Source organism: Chelonoidis abingdonii, chromosome 11 (genome assembly GCF_003597395.2).
Source record: "Chelonoidis abingdonii isolate Lonesome George chromosome 11, CheloAbing_2.0, whole genome shotgun sequence".
Classification (NCBI taxonomy): domain Eukaryota; kingdom Metazoa; phylum Chordata; order Testudines; family Testudinidae; genus Chelonoidis; species Chelonoidis abingdonii.
The window spans coordinates 48710750-48733885 of NC_133779.1; the positions used below are offsets into that span (position 1 = coordinate 48710750).

Below are 23136 nucleotides of genomic sequence, written 5' to 3' on the forward strand. Positions count from 1 at the left end.
GATGGACCAATCAGTAGAACACTGGCTGCCCAGTCCTGCTGCATGGCTCAGAGGAATGAAGACGCCTCATCCAGAGGCCCATGTATGGCCATCCTTGGAGGAGGTGGGTGAGTCAGTGGAATGTCTCACGTAGGCCAAGCAGCCCCTCGCTGGGTTTGAATCCAGCTAAAAAGAGATGCTGAGGATGGATTTCCTAATGAGCTGGCAGCTCGCCTCCTGGACAAGCCCTGTCTCCCTGGGGTTAGAGCAGCAAACGGGCGCGGGTAGCATTGAGCGGGTTTTTCACAGCGGTGCCGAGAGCAGAGCCCTGTTGTGCTAGGTGCGGTACAAATACAGGGTAGGAGACAGTAGAATCTGGTAGCATCACGCCTTGGGGAGCCACAGCACTAATAGTCTATGGCGGGGGGTAGGGGGGGTTCCTAGATTCCTCAGGCCTTGGGGGTTTGCTGCTGGTGCCTGGCAGACACTCCCCAGGATCTCATCAAATCCCAGCCACTCTACACCTTATAGACGGAGCCGATTCTTTTTATGAGAGAGAACTAGGATGCGATGGGGTATTGGTACCAAGCAATGCCAATAGGCTCTCGTCTGTGCCGTGGAGGGGCACTCAGGGGTGCCAGCCAAGCCCAGAAAGTACTTGTGAAGAGGACGAGCCTTCGGCTCCGCAGGCTTGGGGTCCGGATTCTGCCATTTAAAGCTGGTCTTCCCCTCCCTTCCCCAGGGAGCTGCTGTTCATAACCCTCTTCGCCAGGGCTCTAGCCTCTGAAAAGGAAACTAACCTAGACAGACCCCCCACGGCCACTTCCCCTTCTCCCCATAAGGGGCCACTTCCTGGCACGTGACCTCCCATCAGCTCCGCTGTAGGGGCTTTCCACTGACGGCAGATCTTACTGGACACCGGTCTCATCCAGGGCCTCTGGAACAACAAGCCGCCCATCCATGTGTTAATCTGACACGCCGGGGTTTTCTCTGCAGGGTGCGGGTACCGGCCTTTCTGCTGCTGTTTTCCGTTGAACTGTTATTAGTGATATGATGGCAGCACTTGGAGCTCCCGCCCGAGATCACAGCCCCGCTGTGCTGGGTGCTGGACGTACACGTAGGGAGAGATCCTGTTCCAAAGAATTTAAATAGACTGGACAAAGTGTAAGGGGAAACTGAGGCACAGAGGACAGCAGCTTGCTCAGGGGCAGTAGCAAAGCTAGGATTAGACCTGCTGTCTCCTGCATCATAGTTTGGTGCTCTGACCACTAGCCCACACTGCCTTTCCTCATTAGCTGGGGCCACATATGGATGTGGGAATGACAACAGGTTGCTAGGTGCTCCTAAGGAAACCATTCCCCCCTCCTTTAGCTCTGACCAGGAGACCACACTCCCCAAGAAAATCACACACTATAATAGGACCCCCTAACTTCACAGCCATGCCATGGCAATCAGACTAGGAAATATGCTTTAATTATGGAAATTAATTATAATCCCTGTGAGGCAGGAACAGTCTTTTTGTTTGGTGTTCATCCAGGTGGCCTGGGCCATGAGATGGGCTCCTAGCTGCTAGCACCCTACACCTCATAAGAATCCTAAGAATGCTGTAGTACTTTCAGTTTGAAAGGTTTAATCGAGATTAGGGAATGACCGAAGCAAGAAAGAACCAATGTCAAGTCTCTCTGATTGAGAGCACAGCTTGCGCAACTCCCTAACATGCTGGCTCTCGATGCAGCTGCTGGCCCTGCAGAGACAGCTTTCAATATTTAAAGGCTCAGAACAAAGAGGTAGCAATTACCCAGCTCTGCATACCACAGAGAAGGCTAAATGGGTCTTTTTCCATCTCAGGGTCCTCCCCTTACGAAAGGCAGCCAGGCAAGGTGGAGTCCTGAGAGGCTGCTTGGTAAACATAAGGACAGATTATTTTTAGGAAACCCAGGGATTGTTTAATCCTCTTGTCTCCCTGCACACTGGCTCAGGAGCAGAGGCAGCATCACCTGGGTAAAAGGTGCTGCAGATCCCACAGAGCAAATTTCTGTCCTCCACACACTTCTGCCAGGAACAGCAGGAGTTCCACCTCCATGGTCTGAGGGCAGTTCTCAGTTCATTAGTGCACAGTGGGCTGGGGAGAGTGGGAGGTGGGATTGAACCCCCTCCTGCTCATTGCAGCTCAGGTGCGTCTTCACTACATAGTTTGCCTGGATGAGAGCAGCCAGGCTACAAAGCCTTGTCCAGGTTCCTGCATCCTCACCGCTGCTGCTATGTGTTGCTGGGACTTCTGGGGACCCATCCCCTGGTTCTTTAGGCTGTAGTGAGTGGAGCTGCTCTGTGATTCGTTCCCTGTGAAAAGTGGGTGGACTCAGCTGTAATGGGTGCAGAGGGAAGCTGTGGGAAGGCACTGGAGGAGTAGTGGCACCCGTGGGGTTTAACCTAGGTCCACACTACAGAGTGAAAGTCTCTAACCCCAACCCCAACCAGCCCAGGATTGGATGCAGCTCTAAACTCAGGTCTGAAGGTTTGGCTGGAGGGGAACAGCTGAGCTAATGCTGCAGCAGAGACACACTCATGGAGGATATTAGATTTTCTACAGCGGTTGCCCAAATTCTTGCACTTTGCCGCAAACTGAGCCTGACCCAGTGTCTTGACATCATCTACTCCAGAGGAAGCTGTAAATGTGGGATGAGCCTCTGTCCTACAGCTGGCTGCAAAGCGGGTAGCAGTGTTCCTGGCAGTAATGGTGTTTTCCCCTCTCAGCTCCGATGGTAGCATGCCCACGCTTGGCACACCAGCCGCGTGTCATCATCCCGGTGCGAGAGAGGGATTGGCTTTGTTTCTTGGCTAGTGGATTTCATTAAAATGCCCTTGGCAGTGAGCCAGCACTCCCCCTCCATCCCCCAAAGGGCTCCTTCGGTGCTAGCATTGGCAGCTGCTGCTAACAAAGCAGTGGGCTGTCTAAAGATGAAGTGGTTAATTAATTGAAACAGTCAGTAGTTCCCATGAGCACTTGGGGTTTGGCCTTAGAGATGTCCTCTCCGTGTGGGTAGCTGGTAAAGATTTAGGAGGCCCCCATCCCAGGTAAAGCTAAGATGGCTGCTTGCTTAGTTCTTTCATATGCTTCAATAAATAGCTTATTTTAGAGCCTCTTCTTTATACACCTCTCCCTTGGGCCTTGTTCCTTTCTATTTGTCTCATCTCTATCTGCTCGCACGCATAATCAGCAGCCCGTTCCACCTCTTATTTCTTTCCCAACTGAAGCTCAAAAACCTCCCCTTGCTTGCTCTTGGGTTCTTGATTTCTCTCATGCCTTCTACTGCTTCTGTTTAACTCTCATCACCATCCATGGCATTTGTTTGGACTTGCTAACAAAGGACACTGCAAATTAAACTGTTCTGTTCTCTGGAAGCTTAGCATAAATAAAATAGCAACTTCAGGGGAGGCTGTGTGTCCTAGTGGTTAGAGAGCTGGAGTGGCTGTCAGGAGCTGGGCTGTACTGCTGGCTCACTCCCCCCTGCCTTTCTTTGCCTCAGTTTCCCTAGCTGTAAAATGAGGATAATAATACTGACCTCTGTTGTAAAGCAACTTTGAGCTCTACTGATTTATTGTTTGTTTTTTTTAGAAATATACCAGGCCACAAAAATGACACAGGCCTTATCTATGCACAGTTTATCTCAAATTTTAAATTGTATTAATATTTAAATATTCTTATTAGTTACAATTCAAATATAACAATTCAAATCCCAGTTACGTATTGGTATCTTAATTTAGTGAACCAGGATAAAACCTGATTGCATTTGGCTTAATTTGGTGTAAGTGCCCACATAAGGGGATTTGCACCTGTTTAAATCAGTGTAGCTAAGTCAATGCAACTGTGGCGTATAGCCAAGGTTCTGATCTTGCAGGTGTTTGTGTCAGTAATTCAATGGGACCTGCTACTCTGGGGGAAGTTACTTGTGTGTCTGCAGGATCGGGGTCTAACTCAGCTGGTTGGGTGACCCAAACACTGCCTAAAGGAAGGACTGGACTGTTTCCATTTCTTGGCGGTGCAGCCCATGTTAAATCTCACCTTACAGGGAACGGACATTCTGTTGCTGGGATCTCATTAAGCAATGGTGTCCACCGCTGGGATGGATGGGGGTGGAGGAGTGGGGAGCAGTGCTGGTTCCTATGTTGAAAAGAAGAGGAAACACGATCTCCTGAGTCCTGTTGACCTGAACGCAGGGCGCCTAGCACTCAGGTGTCCTTGTTCCTCTGGGCCTGCTTTTCAGGTTCAGCAGGTTCTGAGATGGAAGATGCTGTTCTGGTGACGGTGAACAAATGTCCCATTCAAACCCACTTATTCCTTCCCAGGTCTCCATTGGTTATAGGCGAGATTGCCCATCTCCAGCAACTTGTATTTCAGGCCTCAGCTCCTTTACCCCAAAATCCCCCAAGTATTGCTTGAAGTATCTTATCCCCATTCCAGAGCAAGGCAAACTGAGGCAGGGAGAGGTGTGGTGACACACCCAAGCTCCCAGAATAAGGTGGTGACTGAGCTGGGAGTGGGACCCAGGAGTCCTGAGTCCCAGCCCCTCTGCCCCTAATCTAATTACTTGACATGCTGCATGGCTAGCGCCTGGGCTATAGAAGAGATGGGTGAAGCCCAACCCGAAAGAGGGAAATTGAGTTGGCCAAAGTCAGCAGTAAACTCTAGTTCCCAGTCCTCTGCTCTAACCACTGGGCATGCGGACGCCTGTTAAGTTACACAGGCTACTGCTTTCACTGCACTCCCTTGCACAGCCCCGGAAGCTGAGCTGACTACCTTCCGGCAAAGTGCAGGGAGGTCCCACTGCGAACGGGCTGGTTGGGTGAAAGCACAGCGAGAAAAGGGGGGAGAGAGAGAGAGTGTGTGTGTCCAACCTTACGGCGGGGTCTTGCTGCTCCCTTAAATAAAGAGGGAAGAGTAAATCTGTCCTCCAGCGCACAGACTGCACAGGACAGGTGGCTATCTAGCCTTTTGCTTTTAAAAGTTTCCTTCTGAATCCCTTTTCTTATTCATGGCCTAGTGGATAGTGCACCAGGCTGGGACTAAGGAGACCTGAGTTCTATTCGTAGGTTGGCTGCTGGGTGACCTCTGGTGAATAATGTTGCCACAGTTTCTCCATCTGTAAAGTGGGGCTAATGGTACTGCCTTCCTCTGGAAAGCATTTGGAGATCTTTGGATGGGGAGGTATTATCTGTTTGAATGAGTGTAGCTGCTAGAGTTCCCTCTGAGACCTGGTGCTGCCCAGACATGTGTAGCGAGATGGATCTTTCCCCTAGAGTTTCCGCTTTGCATAGGGACGGGGAAAAGGAGTCTTTACTAATTCCCCATTTTATAGATGGGGAAACTGAGGCACAGAGTAGGGCCATGACTTGCCCAGGGGCTCTCACAGAGTCAATGGCAGATCCAGGAATAGAACCTAGCTTTCTTGGGGGCCAGCCCAGTGTCCTCCCCACTGTGCCAGGGTGGGAGGGGGAATGGATGCTGAGAGGTATTTGTCCAAGGTGAGACAGCCGGGGTCTCCCACTGGGCCGTGCAGCCCCTTTAAACTTCCAGCTTTATTCTAGCTGCTCCTGTGTGATTCGGGAAATAATCCTTCTCTGTTAACTTGCTAGAGGAAACTCCTATTGGCCTGACCTCACTGGGGAGGGTAAGGTAAATCTTTTATTAACTCCCTTGCTGGGAAAGTGCCCACCCCTCCCCTTTTCAGAACAGAGGCCTGACTGAGAACTTTGCTGCTCTTGTCTAAACACTAATGTTTTTCTTCTGCGTCCAGCCCGTTGCATTTTCCGGCCTGTCTTGTGGGGCAGAATGAATTTATTTTGTGTTGGAGTTTTGTTTGTATAGAGTCCTGCCCTGAGCGGCTCTCTCTGTATATACACTCCACTCAGGAGCACTATATAGTTCCTGGCTTGGTACAGAGTATCTTTTTTAGCGGGGGTATGTTTTAGCAGTGACTCATTAAGCCGCGTACCGCTGGCTTTTCCCTTTATGTGCACATGGCCTCACCTTGGGTTCACTTAGACGCTGGCTAGTGTGGAATGTTACCATGCCTTTAAAATTTTATTTTAAAAGCACTTTATTGGCTTAAGCTCTAACCTGTCCAATTTCTCTGCCCTGATCTCTTCCCCCCACCACCCCATGCATGATGATTGCTTTATTGTGTAGTTGGGAGAAAGAAAAAGCTCCCATGCAAAATCCAACTTTGTAGATTTAGAGGCTGCTGACTGCCAGCAACGAATGTCATTTGTTAGAGCAGGAATTACTGCGTGTTAGCATTGGGGAACGGGGAGGGGAGGCTGGTTTTAGTGGATCTGATGCTGCCCTGGCATTCAGGAGATGTAGCTTCAAGTCTCTGCCTGCCAAACTCACTGGGATGAGTGAAATCTGCTGGCCTGTGTTAGATATATTTTAAAGCCAGAAGGGATCATTGTGTTCACCCTTCCGCATAGCCCATGCCACAGAGATTTGCCTGGCAATTCTTGCAGGCTCGCTGACTAGCTGATCCCTTCTGGCTTTTAGACGTATGAAGCAAGCCACAATTCATGGTCCCAATCCTGTGAAACCAGCATGTGTGCTGAGTTCCTCTGGGGCTGCTTTTCGGGGTTCAGCAGGTTCTGAGATGCTCACAGGCTTGAAGCTGCAGAGGAGAAGGCGCTTGCGTCACCAGTGGTCTGGTTTCGGGAAGGAGGCTGGAAAGGAAACTGGGGCTAAGTGAGATGGAAAAGGGAGAGCAGAGACAGTGGTACAAAGACAGAAGGTTCCAGCTCCCTGGATTTCTATAAATAACAATTTGGGGTAAAGCAAGGCTGCTCTGAAGTTACTGTTTCATCTCTCGGGATGGCTCTAGGGAATGTGTTTCTGTTGTTCACTAAGGAGCTGATCATAAAAGCATTGAAGCCACTGGGAGCCACCCTTCCACTGGTTCCCAGTATGGCCAGCCTCAAGCATTGGTTAAAAAAAATCATGAGTGGTGCCTACAAGCAATGAAATTAAAAAAAAAAAATATTGGGGATTCTTCTCATTTGTTTTCTGGCTTATGATGTGGGGGAGTTTGTTTTGTCTTGTCTTGTCTTTTCCCAAGAAGTTGTGAGGACTAGAAGCTTACTATTTTCTTTTAAATCAGAGTTGAGATTCCTATAGACTCACGTGACTCCAGCAGCTGGGGCTTTAAGAAGAAACATTAATTCTGTCACATGGTTTGTGATTAAACTCATGAGCATTGGCGGCGGGGGGTTTGATCAGGCTCTGTATCTCTTAAAATGTACCTGTTTTTCTTTCTTTGAGTGTAACACAGAGCTTGACTTCAAATGTACAAACCCACTGAGAGTGTGTTCCTCAGAGGCTGCCCCTCTCTCTATTGGTTGGTCATGTGGGCAGAGCTATGTCCCATTACACTGGTGTCAGACCAGTGCAGTTATTCTGGATTTACAGTGGTGTAAATCAGCACCGTACCCAATTAACTGACTGCACAGGCCTGGATTTCTGTTGGGGTCTGATCCTTAGGTGGTGGCTACCTCTGCTCCTGTCTTCCCTGAGATTTGCTGCCTTTGATTAGTTAATGCTCATTTGGATGAAGGCCGGAGTCTAATCCCTCCGAAATCCTCAACTGACCCTTCTCTGCACCTTTGATCTCTTTCCCAAAAACTCTTTCATCTTAGTCTATTAATCTGGATTCTCCCCACTCCTCCTGCAAACAAAGCAAGCACCACTCCCTTGTATTTCAGATTATATTGCAGGTTTAAAAGTAAAATTGCTGTTGAAGCAGATTTAAAGAAAACACCAACAACCTAATTTCTAAATGAGAAGAGCTCTGTGCAGCTGGAAGGCTTGTACTTTCCCCCTACAGAAGCTGGTCCAAGAAAAGACATTACTTTACCTACCTTTTCTCTCTCTAATTTATCTGCCTTTCAAAAGGAGCATTTTTCTAGTAGTTAGAGCCTGAGATTTGCCATCAGGACACCTGAGTTCTATTTCCGGCTCTGCACATGGCACTCTGTGTGAAAGATGTCAAATTATTTAACTGCTCTGTGCCTCAGTTTCCCCACACATGAAATGGAGTTGTTAAAACTTTCTCACCTTTGTAATCATTTGATGAAAGGTGCCACATAGTATAGTGTGAATATCAAAGCACTTTATAAACTGTAGTTAATCTTCATGACAGCCCTAGTTAGGTAGGTAACGTGTTATCCCACTCTTATAGAGTGGGGAAACTGAGGCAGAATGAAGTGATTATCTATGGTCATGTGATAAATTGGTTGCTGCATCTGAAATAGAATGGAGAAGCCCCAATGGCAGTCATTTACCCTGCCATCCCAGAGCTGAGAAGAGAACCCAGGAGTCCTGGCTCCCCATCCATCCTCAGCTGGAATTGCTAGACTGCACTCTCTTTGATAGAACTTATGTTTCTGTCTGCTGATTTCTAACCTTTAAAAAGATAACACCCCATCCGCCATGTGCAATGTGATCTGCAGGGAAACAAGTGACACTTTCTACAGCGGTTGCCCGAATTCTTGCACTTTGCAGCAAACTGGGCAAAGAGTCATTGTCTTTCACTGTTCCTTAAAGAGAAGTTAACAGCCCTTCCATAATTATTAATATGAAGTATCAGCCTCTTCTTAATATTCACTTTGCTGCAAACCGGCTCTGCAGATTTTACACATGAATGATGCAAAACTGGAACGGATCCAGTGCCTCTGTCTTCCCCCCAGCCCCAGCTCTCGTTCTCTATCCATGGCAGAAAGCTGCTTTGCTGATTCCTAAAGCGTTCCCTTATTTCCCCTCCTTTAGCTTACAAGCAATGAGTAACCATGCTGAGAAAAACTTCTGCCTCTGGCTTTTGTCATGCTTTTTAATGATCGGTAGCTTCCTGCTTATGCAGAATCTACCGAGCAGGCAATTAATCAGAAGTCGTATTAACTAGTGCTAGCCACCCTTGGGCTGCCAAACAGGAGGTAGTGTTTCCTAAGGGTTAGAGCAAGGGTGGTCTGGGAGTCGGGACTCTTGGGTTCTATTCTTAGCTGTGCCATTGACTCGGTTTGTGATGTAGGGTGAGGACAGTATCCTCTGAGCCTTGTCTTCCCTAGAAATGAGGTTAGCTTAATGTAACTCTAGCTACACTAACAGCAGAGACAAGCAATGTCTCACCTCAACAGCTGATTGCAGGTCATCCTGTTTTGATCAGGGTACCCATAACCAGCCAACATGATGTTCTCAGTCTGTGCAGAGTCACGTTGCCTAGCACGACTTGTCCGGGGCCACATTCTCAGAGTTAATTTTGTCGCGGCGGTAACCCCGATGTGCCTCAGTTGCCCTGTAAACCTGATGCTGCTTGCTAGCTCGTGCTGGGAGGCTCTCCCGAACAGCACGCGATGCGCTTTGATATCAGTCGTGGATAGTCCAGCTTCCTTCTGTCGCTGACAAACTCCCCATCCCCCTTTCCCGTGTTACTGACCCGAAGCATTCAAAAATCCTGATCTTAAATACAAGGGTTTTTTTGTCTTTAGGGTCACATTTTCAAGCTTTTCTCGAGACCTTTATTTTTTTCATTATGTTTTAAATCAGGGGTCGGTAACCTTTCAGAAGTGCTGTGCCGAGTCTTCATTTAGTCACTCTAATTTAAGGTTTCACGTGGCAGTCATACATTTAAACATTTTTAGAAGCTCTCTTTCTCTAAGTCTATAATATATAACTAAACTATTGTTGTATGTAAAGTAAATAAGGTTTTTAAAATGTTTAAGAAGCTTCATTTAAAATTAAATTAAAATGCAGAGCCCCCCGGACCAGTTGCCAGGACCCTGGCAGTGTGAGTGCCACTGAAAAGCAGCTTACGTGCCGCCTTCGGCACCCGCGCCATAGGTTGCCTACCCCTGTTCTAAATGAAAGCCTGGTTTCTCTCTCGACTCCAGGACTTGGGCTCTAAGAAAATACATCCAATATCATGAAACTCGTGGTAAAATGATACAAAGCTAGCAACAGTTAAACATGGCTTCTCTTCAGCTCCCAGCATAACCAGGGCCCTCCCCCTAGTCCTGTGAAAAGTTTTTGTTTTAGTATTGGGATCTCTGCAACACAAGACACGTCTATAGATCCTATGTAAACGGATTTTTTTTCTGCTCAGATTTCTCCCCATCAGAATGGTGGATTGAGAAATAATCTTGTGGTGGTTTTTTTTTTCTTTTCATGAAACGCTCTGGGCTGTAACAATTTTGAGAGAACTCAAGTGTTGGAGCTACATTATGAGTATCCATTTAATCTTCAAGTGCCGTCTTGCTGAACAAGTGAAGCGCATTCTAGGTGACTGGGCTGGAGCATGGTGTGGTTTGGCTTTTTTTTTTGTCTTCCTGTGAAATATTACGCATTGGCCACTGTCAGATACACCCGACTTGATAAACCAGGAGTCTGATCCATTACGTCAGTTCCTAGGAGCTGGGCATGGATGTGGGGAAGTGAAGCAAATGCCTGTGGTGGGCTTTTTTTTCTGTCTATCCCAATTTGGGATATAAATAGGGCCCTACCAAGTTCATGGTCCATTTTGGTCAATTTCAGTCATAGGATTTTTAAAGTCATCAATTTTGTGATTTCAGATACTTAAATCTGAAATTTCATGCTGTTTTAACTGTAGAGATTCTAACCCAAAAGGGTGTGTGGGGGTGGTTTACAAGGTTATTGTAGGGGCATCAAGGTATTGCCACCCTCACTTCTGCCATGCTGCTGGTGGTAGCGCTGCCTTCAGAGCTGGGCGGTTGGAGAGCAGCGGCTACAGGCTGGGAGCCCAGCTCTGAAGGCAGAGCCGCCATCAGCAGCAGCGCAGATGCAAGAATGGCATGGTATGGTATTGCCACCCTAACTTCTGTGCTGTTGTTTTCAGAGCTGGGCCCTCAGCCAGCAACCACCGCTCTCCGGCCGTCCAGCTCTGAAGGCAACAGCACAGAAGTAAGGGATGGTACTGACACCCTACTTGTGTGCTGCTGCTGGCAGGGCATCGCCTTCAGAGCTGGGTGCCTGGCCAGCAGCTGCCGCTCTCCAACCACCCAACTCAGAAGGCAGCACAGAAATAAGGTTGGCAATGCCATAGCCCCTCTACAATAACCTTGTGACTCCTCTGTGACCCCCTTTTGGGTCGGGACCCCCAGTTTGGGAAACACTGGGCTGTCTCTTGGAACATCACATCTAATAAGCTATCTAGCCTGGGAGCCTGTCTAACATGCTACGCTTCAACCCTGCGTCAGGATGAAGCAGGATCTTAGCAGATATCCCAATTCCGGCACTTTGCTCCCAGGAATATCATGGCATAGCTGGACAATCCTCTTCCAAGGCTGTATTCTGTTGGTAAACCAATTTGGGGCTGGTTGGGGATCTTGCAAATAACAAAGAGGTCAGTGACTGAGCTGCTAGAGGAGAAAATGACTTGGGGAACGTTTGACTCTGTACACTGCTCGCCACCACCCCCACCTCTGTCCACGCTGCTGTCTCTCTCAGATCTTGATCAATATGATCTGTTCTTTTCTTCCAATACAGAGGTCTGCGTGTCTGGCAGGCTGCAGCAGGATGCGTGTGCCTCCTCTCTGTTCGTGTTCCAAGTATAATTATTCTATGGAAGGCCCACTTAGCATCTCTGTAATTCTGGTGGTGGTTACACTATTGCTTATTTTGCAAGAGGAATGCCAAATCCCTTTGGGCCTGGAAAGTTCAGCTCTTGTTCCTAAGAAGGGCCGGCCAAATTCTTTGGAAGGAATAGTGCTCATGCGTAAATCTAGCTGCTACTTAAGGTGATATCGTTTGGGGACTGGATTCTTCCTGTTGCGTTGAGGTAACTGTTCCCATGTTTTGGCTGAGCTGGCAGGCTGAGTCATTTGATAAAGGAGGTGGTTTTTAGGTTTGTGTGTCTGTGCGGTTAAATAAACTCTAAAAGTCACCCTTCTTAAATCTTCCTCCTCCCTGCTGCTGTTGCTTACAGTTGGCTTTTATCTTGCCTTTGTGGGATCACAAGATGTAAACGCTTTGCAGCAGGACCACCCGGGTCTAATGCTCTTGCAAAATATTTACTCTTTGTTGTGATGTTTAGAGGTAGACAGGGAGGATTTTGGTCACCTAGAGGGTGTTGATACGTGTCTCTAACCCTTCTTTCCAGGGAAGGGAGCATACAATAACGGTTTACTCTGTTTTAAGATAAATATGGAAGATCATCCACACATCAGTGCAAAAGGGGCTTAGGAAAAAGCATGATGGACAAATGGTGGAGAACAGGGCATAATTCATCATTTTATATTTTTCTAAGAAGCTAATTCCCTTAGCTAAGGACTGTGTGTTTGTGTAGGGGTCAGTTTAGAGAAAATAACACGTTTTGATTGTTTCCTTGTAAAACAAATTCTAGACATCTCACAGGTAAAAGAAACCACGGTGCATTAGCTTGGCAGAGACCAGGCATCCCATGAGAGGTTGTTCCTGCTTGAATGCTAGACCACAGGCCTGGGTTCCAAGGTTGCGAACCTCAAGCAATCAAAAATCATGTTGGCCTGCCCAGAAATAATGAGACTGGCTTAAAAATAAAAAAGAAAATGAAGAAATGTTGGGGTCCTTTTTATTTTCCTTCTGGTTTTCAAGCTTTTCTTTGCAGCCGTGAAGGCTAGAAATTAGGCTAATACGGACTGACTTTGTAAAGTGCTTTGAGATCTACTGATGAAAAGTGCTGTACGATCCCTAGCTAGGGACATAAGAATGGCCATTCTGGGTCAGACCAAAGGTCCATCTAGCTTGGTGTCCTGTCTTCTGACAGTGGCCAGTGCCAGGTGCCCCAGAGGGAATGAACAGAACAGGGAATCATCAAGTGATCCATCCCCTGTTGCCCATTCCCAGCTTCTGGCAAACAGAGGCTAGGGACACCATTCCTGTCCACCCTGGCTAATAGCCATTGATAGACCTGGCCTCCATGAATGTATCTAGTTCTTTTTTTAGCCCTGTTATAGTCTTGGCCTTCAAAACATCCTCTGGCAAGAGTTCCACAGGTTGACTGTGGGGAAAAAAATACTTCCTTTGTTTGTTTTTAAATCAGGTGAACAAAGGTATTTGTTTTTTAAATGACAGTGGAGATTCTCACACATAGAAGAACCTCAGAGTTACAAACATGTCAGGAATGGAGGTTGGTTGTAACTCGGAACAAAATGTTATAGTTGTTCTTTCAAAAGTTTATAACTGAACGTTGACTTATTACAGCTTTGAAATTTTACTATGCAGAAGAAACATGTTCCTTTCACTTTATTTTTTAGTAGTTTACATTTAACATAGTACTGTATTTGCTGCCTCTCTCTTTGTCTCTGCTGCTGCCTGATTGTGTATTTCTGGTTCCAAAGCAGGGGTGTGGTTGACCGGTCAGTTTGTAACTCTGGTGTTCCGTAACGCTGAGGTTCTATTGTAAGGACATGACTCCAGAAGATGGGGTACACTTTTTTTTAAACAAAAAAACCTCCTAATATCCCATGAGACTCACCAAAAAATCGTGACAGTTGGCGGCACGGGGGTTCTAGAATTCCTGGGGTCCTTCCATCACTCTCCGGCTGACCTTGCACAAGTCGCTATGCCTCAGTTTACCCCGTCTGTAAAAACAAGAATGGCAACACAGCAAAGTTTAAAAAGTAGTGCTTATAAAACGCATTCTAGTCCTTTTAGATGAAAAGAGGTTTTGATAGGCAAGGACTTAATGCGTCTACCCAGCCCATGGAGTGACTCTCAAAACAATATAATGTATGCAGTGGAAATTACCTCTCCAGGAACACAGCTCTGACTTTCCACTTCTAATAAGCTAGGAGGAATTCTGGAGCGGAGTCAATTGTACATTGGCATTGTCTAACTTTAAGATTGTTTCTCAGAAGCAATTACGTGGCTTCCTGTTTCTTTTCCAGAATCTATGAGATCTTAGATTTCCTTTTGTAAGAGATTCTGGGCCTTGATTATTACTACTGTACATTAGAATACTTAGACCTCAGAGTGCTTTGCAAAGGGGGGTCAGTAGCATTAGCCCTCTTTTTACAGATGGAGAAACTGAGGCGCAGAGCAAGGATGTGACTTGCTTGACATCAGCCAGCAGGACTCTTTGTGCTGCTTGGGCTTTATGCAGGGGCCCTAGGCTGCTGCAGTTTAAAGGAGCTCATTTATGTGAATTGGAATCGGGGCCTCTGATTTGTCAAGAGAAATGGGCCAGCTTAGGCAGAGAGACTCAGAGAAGTCTTTGTCTCTGTCAGTGGAAACACCAGGTGAGGACATCCAGGCAGCTAATGAGGTTGTTAATCAGCCCATTGAGGATCCAGGTGAGCCCTGCCCTGTAGTCTGCAGCTGCAGGCTGTATTGATAGTCAGAAAGGAGTGGCAGCTCTGTGCCTTGCAATGCTGATAGCGATCAGAACAGGTGACTAGAGACAGGTGCTTTCTGTCTTTCTCTTTTTGGCTGCTTTCTTCTTGAATTAATTTATTTCTAGTGGATAGTGCACTGAACTGGGACATGGGAGGCCTGGATTTTATCCCTGTCTCTGACACTGGCCTGCTGTTTGACCTTGGGTGACTCACTTCCCTGCTCTGTGCCTCAGTTTCCCCAGGGAACAGACTGTCTTTTGTGTGGTGTGTGTGTACAGAGGCATATGTTACACACATAGTGAGTTAATAGCTAAAGTGCCAGTAGGTGGCGATCAGGAACATCCTGGGTTTTCTAGGACCCAGAAAGCTTCCGGATGTGCATGGTCAATAGTTTCTGGTGGGCAGCTTTTGACACCTACGATGAGCCTTAATCGTTGTTGGTAAACTAATAAAAATCACCCACTTAATGAGGTACCTGCTCCCTTCTGATCATGCTGCTAGAATGCAAGATGCCGAAGTGCCCTGCAAACCAGCCTCGCCCACCTCCTGTGAGTTAGGTCTTGTTAGGTGGATCGGAAGCTCTTTGGGTGCAGGGACCATGTTTTAGTTCTGTATTTGCACAGTGCCTTGCACCATGGGGCCCTGCCTGCTCTGTGATGGGGGTTCCTAGGTATTGCCATGATGTGCATCTTGTATACCCCCATTTCACAGCTGGGGAAGCAGTTTGCTCTAAATTCACACAGCGCTGCGCAGAGGACCCAGGAGTCCTGACATGCCACGGGATTGCACTGGTGCACCTATCCCCATGGCTGCAACTGGGACATCTCCTCCCATGTAGATAAAGCCTGAATGTGTATCGTCCTTTCCTGCCCCTTCCCTTATCAGCCTCTGAGCACCAGCCACTATGCAGCTTCCTAGGCTATTGTCCTGAGTGACTGTTGTCCTGCCAGGAAGCCCCTGCTGAGCAGTGAATCTCCATCCTTGCCCCCCTACAGTATGTATTGCAAACTTCCCTTTGAACTCCATCAGCTGCTGATCTGCCCTTTGCTCCCAGTTTGCAATCCTCCCCCCACTCCCCCTTACCCAGTTATAACCACTCATGCTTTTTTGGGGTATTCCAGGAGAGATCTTAGGCAGGTTTTTCTGCCTGCATCTGAAAATCGAGGGGCCTGTTTGAGATGTGTGCCCTGGCCAGGTTCCTGGTTTGTGTACATTTGCTGCTAGGCAGAGTATTTTTTCCCCTCTCTTCCTGTTGGGTGGTGATACCCAGCTGCTGTGCTCCACCCCAGAAGAAGCTGCATTTCAGGCCAAAGTGAGAGGTGAACCATGAGCTCCTTATCCGTCTCCAAGAGCTTTGCAAACTCTGCTATCTGAAGGCTGAGATTGCTAGTGCTTGTGCAGGTGCGCGCCATCTGAGCTGCTCTTAGGCCTGGCTCTCTCTCATTGTTTGACGACACCTCCACTCGTAAAATGTAACTTGGTCAATGAGTGACTGCTGGGGGTGGGGGAGCAGCCAGACCAGCGGATGCCAGTTCGGCTCTGTTCTGTTTGCAGGGACTGCAGACTGGACTGGGTGCAGAGACTGGAAGCTGCTGTTTCAGTCCAGGTCTGGGTCTAAACTCCCCCAAGAGAGGGTTGGGTTATGTGTGAGGGTGTTTGTTTTAAGCCCCCTTTTCAAGGCTTGAACCCCTGGGAGGGTAAGATCAGCTGTGCTTTTTGTCAGGCCCCAGCACCTTTGGCTTGCCAGTTCACAGCCCTGGCATCTCTGGACTTGCTGCATCAGTTATGCAAGTAAAACAAAATAGCTTGAGCCCCGGCACCTCTCTCAGTGAGAGATGCAGCCCTGAACAAGAGAAGATCCTACTATAAACATTAGTAAGTAGCAGGGCTGCTCAGATATGGGGGCAAGTGGGGTAATTTGCCCCAGGCCCTGGGCCCTGCAGGGGCCCCCCACGAGAATACAGCATTCTATAGTATTGCAACTTTTTTTTAATGGAAGGGGCCCCGAACTTGCTTTGCCCCAGGCCCCTGAATCCTCTGGGCAGCCCTGCTAAGTAAACAAACCAGACAGGGTTGGATGTCTTCCTGGAGGCTTCATCACCTGACACAAACTTATAAAGCTTAATCCTGAATTCCTAGAGATTCCAGGGCGGGTTGGCAACCCCGAGCTCACCCCTCGTGGCCCCGCTCCCCTTGTAAAGCCCAGCTCGGAGTCTGTTTGCCCAGGGCAGAGGTCAGGGACCAGGCTCCTCCCTCGCTCTCACAAAGATCAACTCAAGCGAGACAGTTTCGGTAGCTTCCCCCACCCCACGGCCCCTGATGGGGGATTCCCTCCCCAGCGGCTCCCCTGCCCCACTCACCCCTCCCCGCGTGGGAGGCTCAGCCTCTCTGGGGCCGCTCGGAGGTGGGTGGGCGCTGCCCCAGCCAGGCTCCGGAGAGGAGGAGACTGATTTAAATAAGCGAGCAGCGCTTCGAGCTCCGCGGCTCTTTGACTTCCTGCGCCGGAGCCTGGCTGAGTTCGCCGCTGCTAGCGCCGCCCGTCTGAACGCTCCGCTCCGGGGGCCAGTCCCCCGCGGATCCGGATCTGGGGCGCCGGACTATGTCTCGGATCGAATCTCTGGCCAGGACCAGGATTGACCGGACAAAGGACATCGCGTGGAAGGTCGGTGCCCCCCCCCCACTGGGGGGAAAAAGCAGCTCTGCAATATTTGGGGCGCGGGGGGTTTCTGGGAGGGACCATGGGGGGATCGGGTCTGGGAGAGAGGGGGCAGCTGTCTGGGCGGGGGGTCGGGTCTGGGAGAGAGGGGACAGCAGTTTGGGACGCAGGGTGGGGGGAATCTGGGAGGGGACGGGTCAGCAGTTTGGGGCGCAGGGTGGGGGGGATCTGGGGGGAAGGAAGTAGCTGTTCCCCTTTTAAGTCTAACTGCGCCCGATCTGAAAGTTGAATCCTTTATTTTAAGTTTTCCACCCGAAGCTTGGGGGGCTGAGGAGAAATGGGCTATCTCCCCCCCCCCCGCCCGGGTTTCTGATCAATCTCTCCAGAATCGCTCCAAAGACCCACTTCACGCACGCACCCAGATTGCATTCTGACTCCTGCCTTCAGCTCCGGAAGGGGTGGGGGTGATGGAGAGACACCCCCCCATGCTGGGGTGACTAGCAGCCCGCCGGGGTCTCTCGGCCATTAGGGGAGCGGGGGAATCCCAAGTCCTGGGCAAGGAGAGAACTTTACTGGCGTGTGGAGAGAGACTCTGTCTGTCTCTGCTCTTTATGGCTTAGCCGCTGTCTGGTCTGAGCTCTCCCTTCCCTCGTGGAGGGCGGGGGGGGGGCAGTAATCTGTATCTGGAGGGCCCCTGTAGCTGGTTCCTATTAAGCAGGCATCTGCAAAACCACTTAGGCTGGGAGATGGTGCCTGCAAAGGGGCTGGGCAACCCCGAGGACGGAGCGGTTTTAATTTACCAAGTGTGTGTGGAGGGGGGGCCAGATCCATCAGCCGGGATCTGGATTCGGGGGAGGGGGTCCCGTTTGGACCTTTGCGCTTCGGGCTCGGGTGCCTGTTCCGAGCTGGGGGCGGGGAGGGAGGCCCATTTGAAAATCCCACCTTCATGGCCAGTGGTGATTTTGTGTATTTGAATCCCCCCCCCCCCCCCGTCTACAATGTTCTACCGGTTCTTTTTGTCAAGAGGAATCTGGAGATTGAACTCTGGATCCTGCACCCGCCCCATTGTATAGGGGAGAGCCCTGGGAAGCAGCGTAACTGTGTGATGCAGTTGAGAGAGGGGATTTTTATAGCCCCTTTTCCACCCACGCACCACTGCTTTCTTGTTGCTTCCCCCCTCCCACCTGTTTTTATACCCCAGGGGTGACACTGGAGCTGCTGCCACGTGGGGCTATTTATCAGCTCCGGCCAGGCACAATGAGGTGGTTTCCGTAGCCACCCAGCATGGTGGTTAAAATAGCGCTGAGCTTAAAATGCTGCTATTGTCCAGCCTTCCAGGGCCCCCTTTGCCAGCAGGCCTGGGGGCTGCACAGGATGAAATCCAATCAATCTAGGAGTCCTCTCTCCACCAGTAAAATAGGGGATCATTGCAAACACGGGGCATAGAGAAAGGAAAAGAGCCGGCGCATGTGATTTCATAATAAGCTTTATCCTTCTAGGGTGTCTCCAAACCAGAGATGGGTTCAGGTCTTGATCCAGATTCCAGGCATCCTCATGCTTTTGAGTCTGATCCTCTTTGTACCAGGGTCTCTTTACACCGATCTGGCAGATAAATTACACCACACCGAGGCCTCTATCAGTTCCTTTACACTTCCAGCCAAAGGGACCTTGGTGTAAAGGAAGATCAGACCTCTGATCTATTATTACAGTAGCATCCACAGGCTCCAGATCAGGCCCCCATCGTGACTGGTGCTGTACGTACACCTAGTGAGACCTCTGTCCCTGCCAAATAGACAAAGGGTAGTTGAAAGGAAGGATGATTCCTCCCTCCTTTTGCAGGTGGGGGAAACTGAGGCACAGAGATGCCGCGCCTCTACCAAGGCAGCACAGAGTCAGTAAGCCCATCTCGGGAGATGCTTGGAACCAGGGTTTGGGTTCTGGGTGCATCTCTATACTAAGCTTCAAGAGCAGTGGCAGATGGGGGGGGGAGAAGTTGGAGGGGGTGTCTACCTGAGAACTGGCACTGGGAGGAGGTCTCCCTGCTAATCCCCAGATGCTACAGTGCTAAGGAGGCTGAGAAGGGAACTGTAGCTCAATTGGGGGTGGCGCGTCCCTTCCCTTGCCAGCTCATGAGGCAATAGCTGGCCTGATGAAATGAGACCTTGGTATCTCGAAACCCAGAGCAGCCGTGTTTTTGTTGGCTGCTGGGAAGCTTTGAGGCCCCAGCTGGTGCCATGAGAACAGGCAGGGGGGAAACGCTGCACCCGGCAGACTGGCAGGATGCTTGTCTCTCGGAGGGGCAGATTGGTGCCTGCCCTTGGCACGAGTAGCTGACTGCTCTGCCAGCAGCATTGATTGGCAGGCCCAGGTGGGTGCTGTGCTGACACTGAAGGAGGGTGGAGTTGTGGTTAAGACATCGGTATCTGGAATCCTGGGTTCTATTCCTGGCTCTAGGAAGGGAATGTATCTTAGCAGTGAGAACAGGGGACTGGGTGCCGGAGACACCTGGGTTCTCTTCCTGGTTCCAGCGTGATTAGAACCGAGGAGTGGGAGTCAGGACGACTAGGTTCTAGTCTCAGTTCAGCCACTGCCTCACTGTGTCCTCTTGGGTGTCCAGCATCCTTTATGCCTCAGTTTCTCTGTCTGTAGAATGTGTTACCAGGATTCAGGCTTAACTATCTACTGGTGTTGCTCTGTGTCCCCCTCCGGTGGCTGGTCTGCACGAGGGCTGAGAACCTACAACTGCTACCCTCAAATGGCATTGCTAGGAGAGCATTCACTGGGTTCCTTTTAGCGCTGAAGTTCCCAGGTTCAATCCTGCCTTGTGGTCAGAGTTCTTAGATGTGCAGAGGAGGATTTTTGTTGCTCCCCAGCTCCTGATGGGATGTTCAAATTTAGCAGCCCTGGGTGCATGTTGGGAGGAAAATGCTGGGGCGGGGCTTTCTCAGGGCCTGGTAGGGGCGGGCTGGTCATGAGCGGCTGCGTATTGGGATGCGGGGGGAAGTGGTGGCTTGCATGTCGGATGATTTCATCAGCACCCTGCTTGCCACACCCCAGCTGGGCTTGGGATCTAAATGCATTTCCTCTCCTATGAGGCTGGATTGGGGGCAGAACTGCAGTGGGTATGACTGATCACTTGGAGAGTTGCCACCTTCCCCTCCTGGCTCCCGCTCCCTGCTTGCAGGCTGCTGCCACCAGCTGTCACCGTCTTTAAAATAGTCACCCTCACTCAAAGCCTTGGGGAACTAGCTTGCAAGGGGTGGTTGTGGCCCGTGCCTGGGATCTCCCCATGCATCTCTGCCAACTCCCCTCAATCTGCCCTGCCAAGCACACACACACGCACCCTCTTCTGCTAGCCAGAGCCCTAGGTTTTTTCGTTGAGCGGGGCCTGCCACGAATAGGCAGAGAGGGGGATGAAGATCGCCACACCGGGCATCTCCTGGGAGATCTGGCTTCCTAGCAGACATGCTGGGCGCCAGAGGCTGCTGAGGTTGCTCCCAGAAGTCCCTGAAAATGACCTTGGATGAATGAATTTGCTGAGATTTTGAAGAGTAGGGGTCTGGTCCTGAATCCAGGGTGGTGGAAGCCTTGAATGTGGGGTCATGACCCTTTTGGGAATGGGCCATGGGGGAGCCATTCAGGGGTAGGGGGACGGGACCGTTTCTAACTCATCTTCTGCATGGGTGGAACCAATACTTTCAGGATCTGGACCTTGTGGGAAAGTCCCTCTCTGCAGCTCTGGGCCCATCTCTGCTTAAGATGGAGGCTTCCTTAGCACCGGAGATTCCAGATCTGGGGGCAGTTGGTTGGGGCAAACCCCTAGTGCCTGTCTCTTTGGACTCCCCACTGGGACTTTGCTTCTCGTGTGTGTGTGTGGCCAGGGGGGTGGGGGGGGAGATTAAACTGGTGTCTGAAACCCAAGACTAAGTCAGAGAGGGCTGGGGTTGGTGTGGAGTGACTGTGGGAGAAACTGGGCATAATAGACAGCGAGAGTTAGAAACAGCTTTGACTCAGAAGTGGATGGAGTGTGGGAGGTGGACCAGTGTTAGCATCTCCCGTGATTTTGGTATTTGGTGTGTTTCCTTAAATCCCCAGCTCCTGGAATCATGTGAAATATATCTGAACCTCTGCTTTCATCTAAAATCCCCCCCATGAGTTTCTGTGTCTCATGGTTGCAGAGAAAAACTTGAACACTTGACACCCTTCTCTCTTCTCATCCCCCCTGCCCTATTCTCAAACTCTAGAGGGCAACTAAAAGCATCCCTGCCTTATCACTGCTTTTTAAATCTCCTAGTTTTCAAATCCAATCTCACGATTTTGCGGCGAGGGTAGGGCCCTGACTTGTGACTGTTGAAGGTGGGAGGCAGGCGATGCTAGCTCAGCCTTGTTTACTCCATACCGGGCCTCTTGTGTCTACCGGCACCGTTGTGCATCTGGCATAAAGGGGCTGTTGTGAGCTAGGATCTTGCTGGAAAGGTGAAGTCATGGGGGCTGAATGGGGAACCTATGATTCTGAGGCTAGCGCCTCTGCTTTCATCTCCTGCCTGAAAGGAGCCAGTTGTGCTCCTGGTCAAACTCTGCCTTGGCAGGATCTCCCGCCCCTGAAACTCTGCCGGCCTCTCCCTGCGTGTTTGGGTTTGAGGGCATCTTTTGTTGCAAAGTTAAGGGGAGGAAGGAACTGGGCATTTGAAAGATTGCTTTGTTCCCAGCCTGCGGGGAGTGGAACTGTGCTGTTGTGTTACAGGCATGTCTGGGGAAGGTGATAAGGAGCAAAAATATCCTCTTGAGAAGGGGTGAAATAATCTAAATTGGGGGGACTTGTTATCCATTTGTATTATTTCAGTGGCCAACTGAGACCGGAGTTCTGATGCGCTAGGCACTGGAACCATGCGCCGTATTACTGACCCAAAATATTTCAAGCTCCCCAAAGTTGCGAGACTTGGTTTAAAAATCAAAAGGTTTTTTTTTTTTTTAAAGGGGGTCTGTGTGTCTTGATTTGCCTTCAGGTTTGGGAGACAGTGTTTTCAAGTTTTCTTTGCGGTCTAGAAACTTTTTTCACTTTTTTTAAACAAATGCTGAGATTCTTGCATCATCATCTGACTCCAGGAGTTGGGGCTTTAAGGAAAAAATGTTACTGTCAATTGCAAGACTCCCAATAAAGTCTTGGGAATCAGCAGCACTGCCTCTAATGTTAATCAGCTTCAGCTGTAACTTACAAATTGCAGTTTGGTCCCATTGCTAGAGACAGGATCTTAAAAACCCACCTGCCTGCAGGAATCACTGGGGTGGGTTCTCTGGCTTGTGCAATGCACTGGTCAGGCAAGACAATGTCATGTGATTTTTAGGGGGGCTTTATTTCTGAGCCTCTTGCTTGAGACACCCAAAATTTGGCACACTAACCCTACACTGAATCCCCATGAGATACAGCAATTTGCAAGACAAACCGAGGTGGCATGTGGATTTTAAGACATTTTAAAAAACTCTCTGCTGACCATTAAGCAACTCTCAATCTTCCCAGCAGAGCTGCGACTCTGTATACTGGTCATACCCTTCTGGCATTAAAATCCATGAATAAACAACCCTGAAATGGCGAGGAACATTGAGATCTGTCAGCACCGTCTCGCATCCCGTCTGTTCTCATTATGCTCCCGTTGGCTTACCGGCCAGTCAAGTTGTGCAGAGACACCACCTGTCCCTACTTCTGGAACAATGGCCTCCTTTGAAACTGCTGGGGCTGGTTCTTGTTGCAGATAAAGGCTGAGGGATCTTTCCCTGAGCTGCAAGCGACTCCTCCTTTGGGATTTGGAGGTTCATTTATTTCCAGCTTTTTTGATCCTCTTTGTCTCTTCCTGTTAACTCCTTAGAAGCTGGAGGTTAAAGTTCTGAGGTGGTGGATTTTCCCCTGCTCCATGCCGGGTTGCTGTTGGAGGGGATTACCTGTAGGGGCATAGGGGAGAGGGGAGCTTGGCTGTGACAACTGATGGGTTAAAGAGTGAAACATGGTGAAGATTTTTCCAAAGGGGACTAGTGACTTTTTTTGGTGGGAGAGAGACAGGACTAGTTTGAAACCCCTTAGTCCTGGTCTATACACAGACTGCACTGCTTAAACTGTGCTGGTTTACGTCAACCTGTGT

At 49.5% G+C, this 23136-nt stretch overlaps 1 protein-coding gene and 1 long non-coding RNA gene across 3 annotated transcripts in view; one reads left to right on the top strand and one right to left on the bottom strand.

The window, feature by feature from the left end:
* ARHGEF2 (Rho/Rac guanine nucleotide exchange factor 2) overlaps window positions 1–23136 on the top strand; it is a 116299-nt gene that overhangs the window by 41686 nt on the left and 51477 nt on the right. Inside the window, exon 1 of one of the 2 annotated variants that reach the window (XM_032792161.2) lies at window positions 16579–17008. The exons of the other annotated variant lie outside the window; for it this stretch is intronic. Within the exon in view, the coding sequence (XP_032648052.1) occupies window positions 16946–17008 (63 nt within the window). The 5' untranslated portion in view covers window positions 16579–16945. Of the gene's footprint in view, window positions 1–16578; window positions 17009–23136 lie in introns of those variants that run through there. 2 annotated transcript variants of the gene reach the window in all.
* LOC116831843 (uncharacterized) lies at window positions 5944–16791 on the bottom strand. Its single transcript, XR_004375297.2, has 3 exons — window positions 16707–16791; window positions 13488–13593; window positions 5944–6690 (listed from the first exon to the last, which is right to left on the bottom strand). It is a non-coding gene; the product is annotated as an uncharacterized LOC116831843 (long non-coding RNA).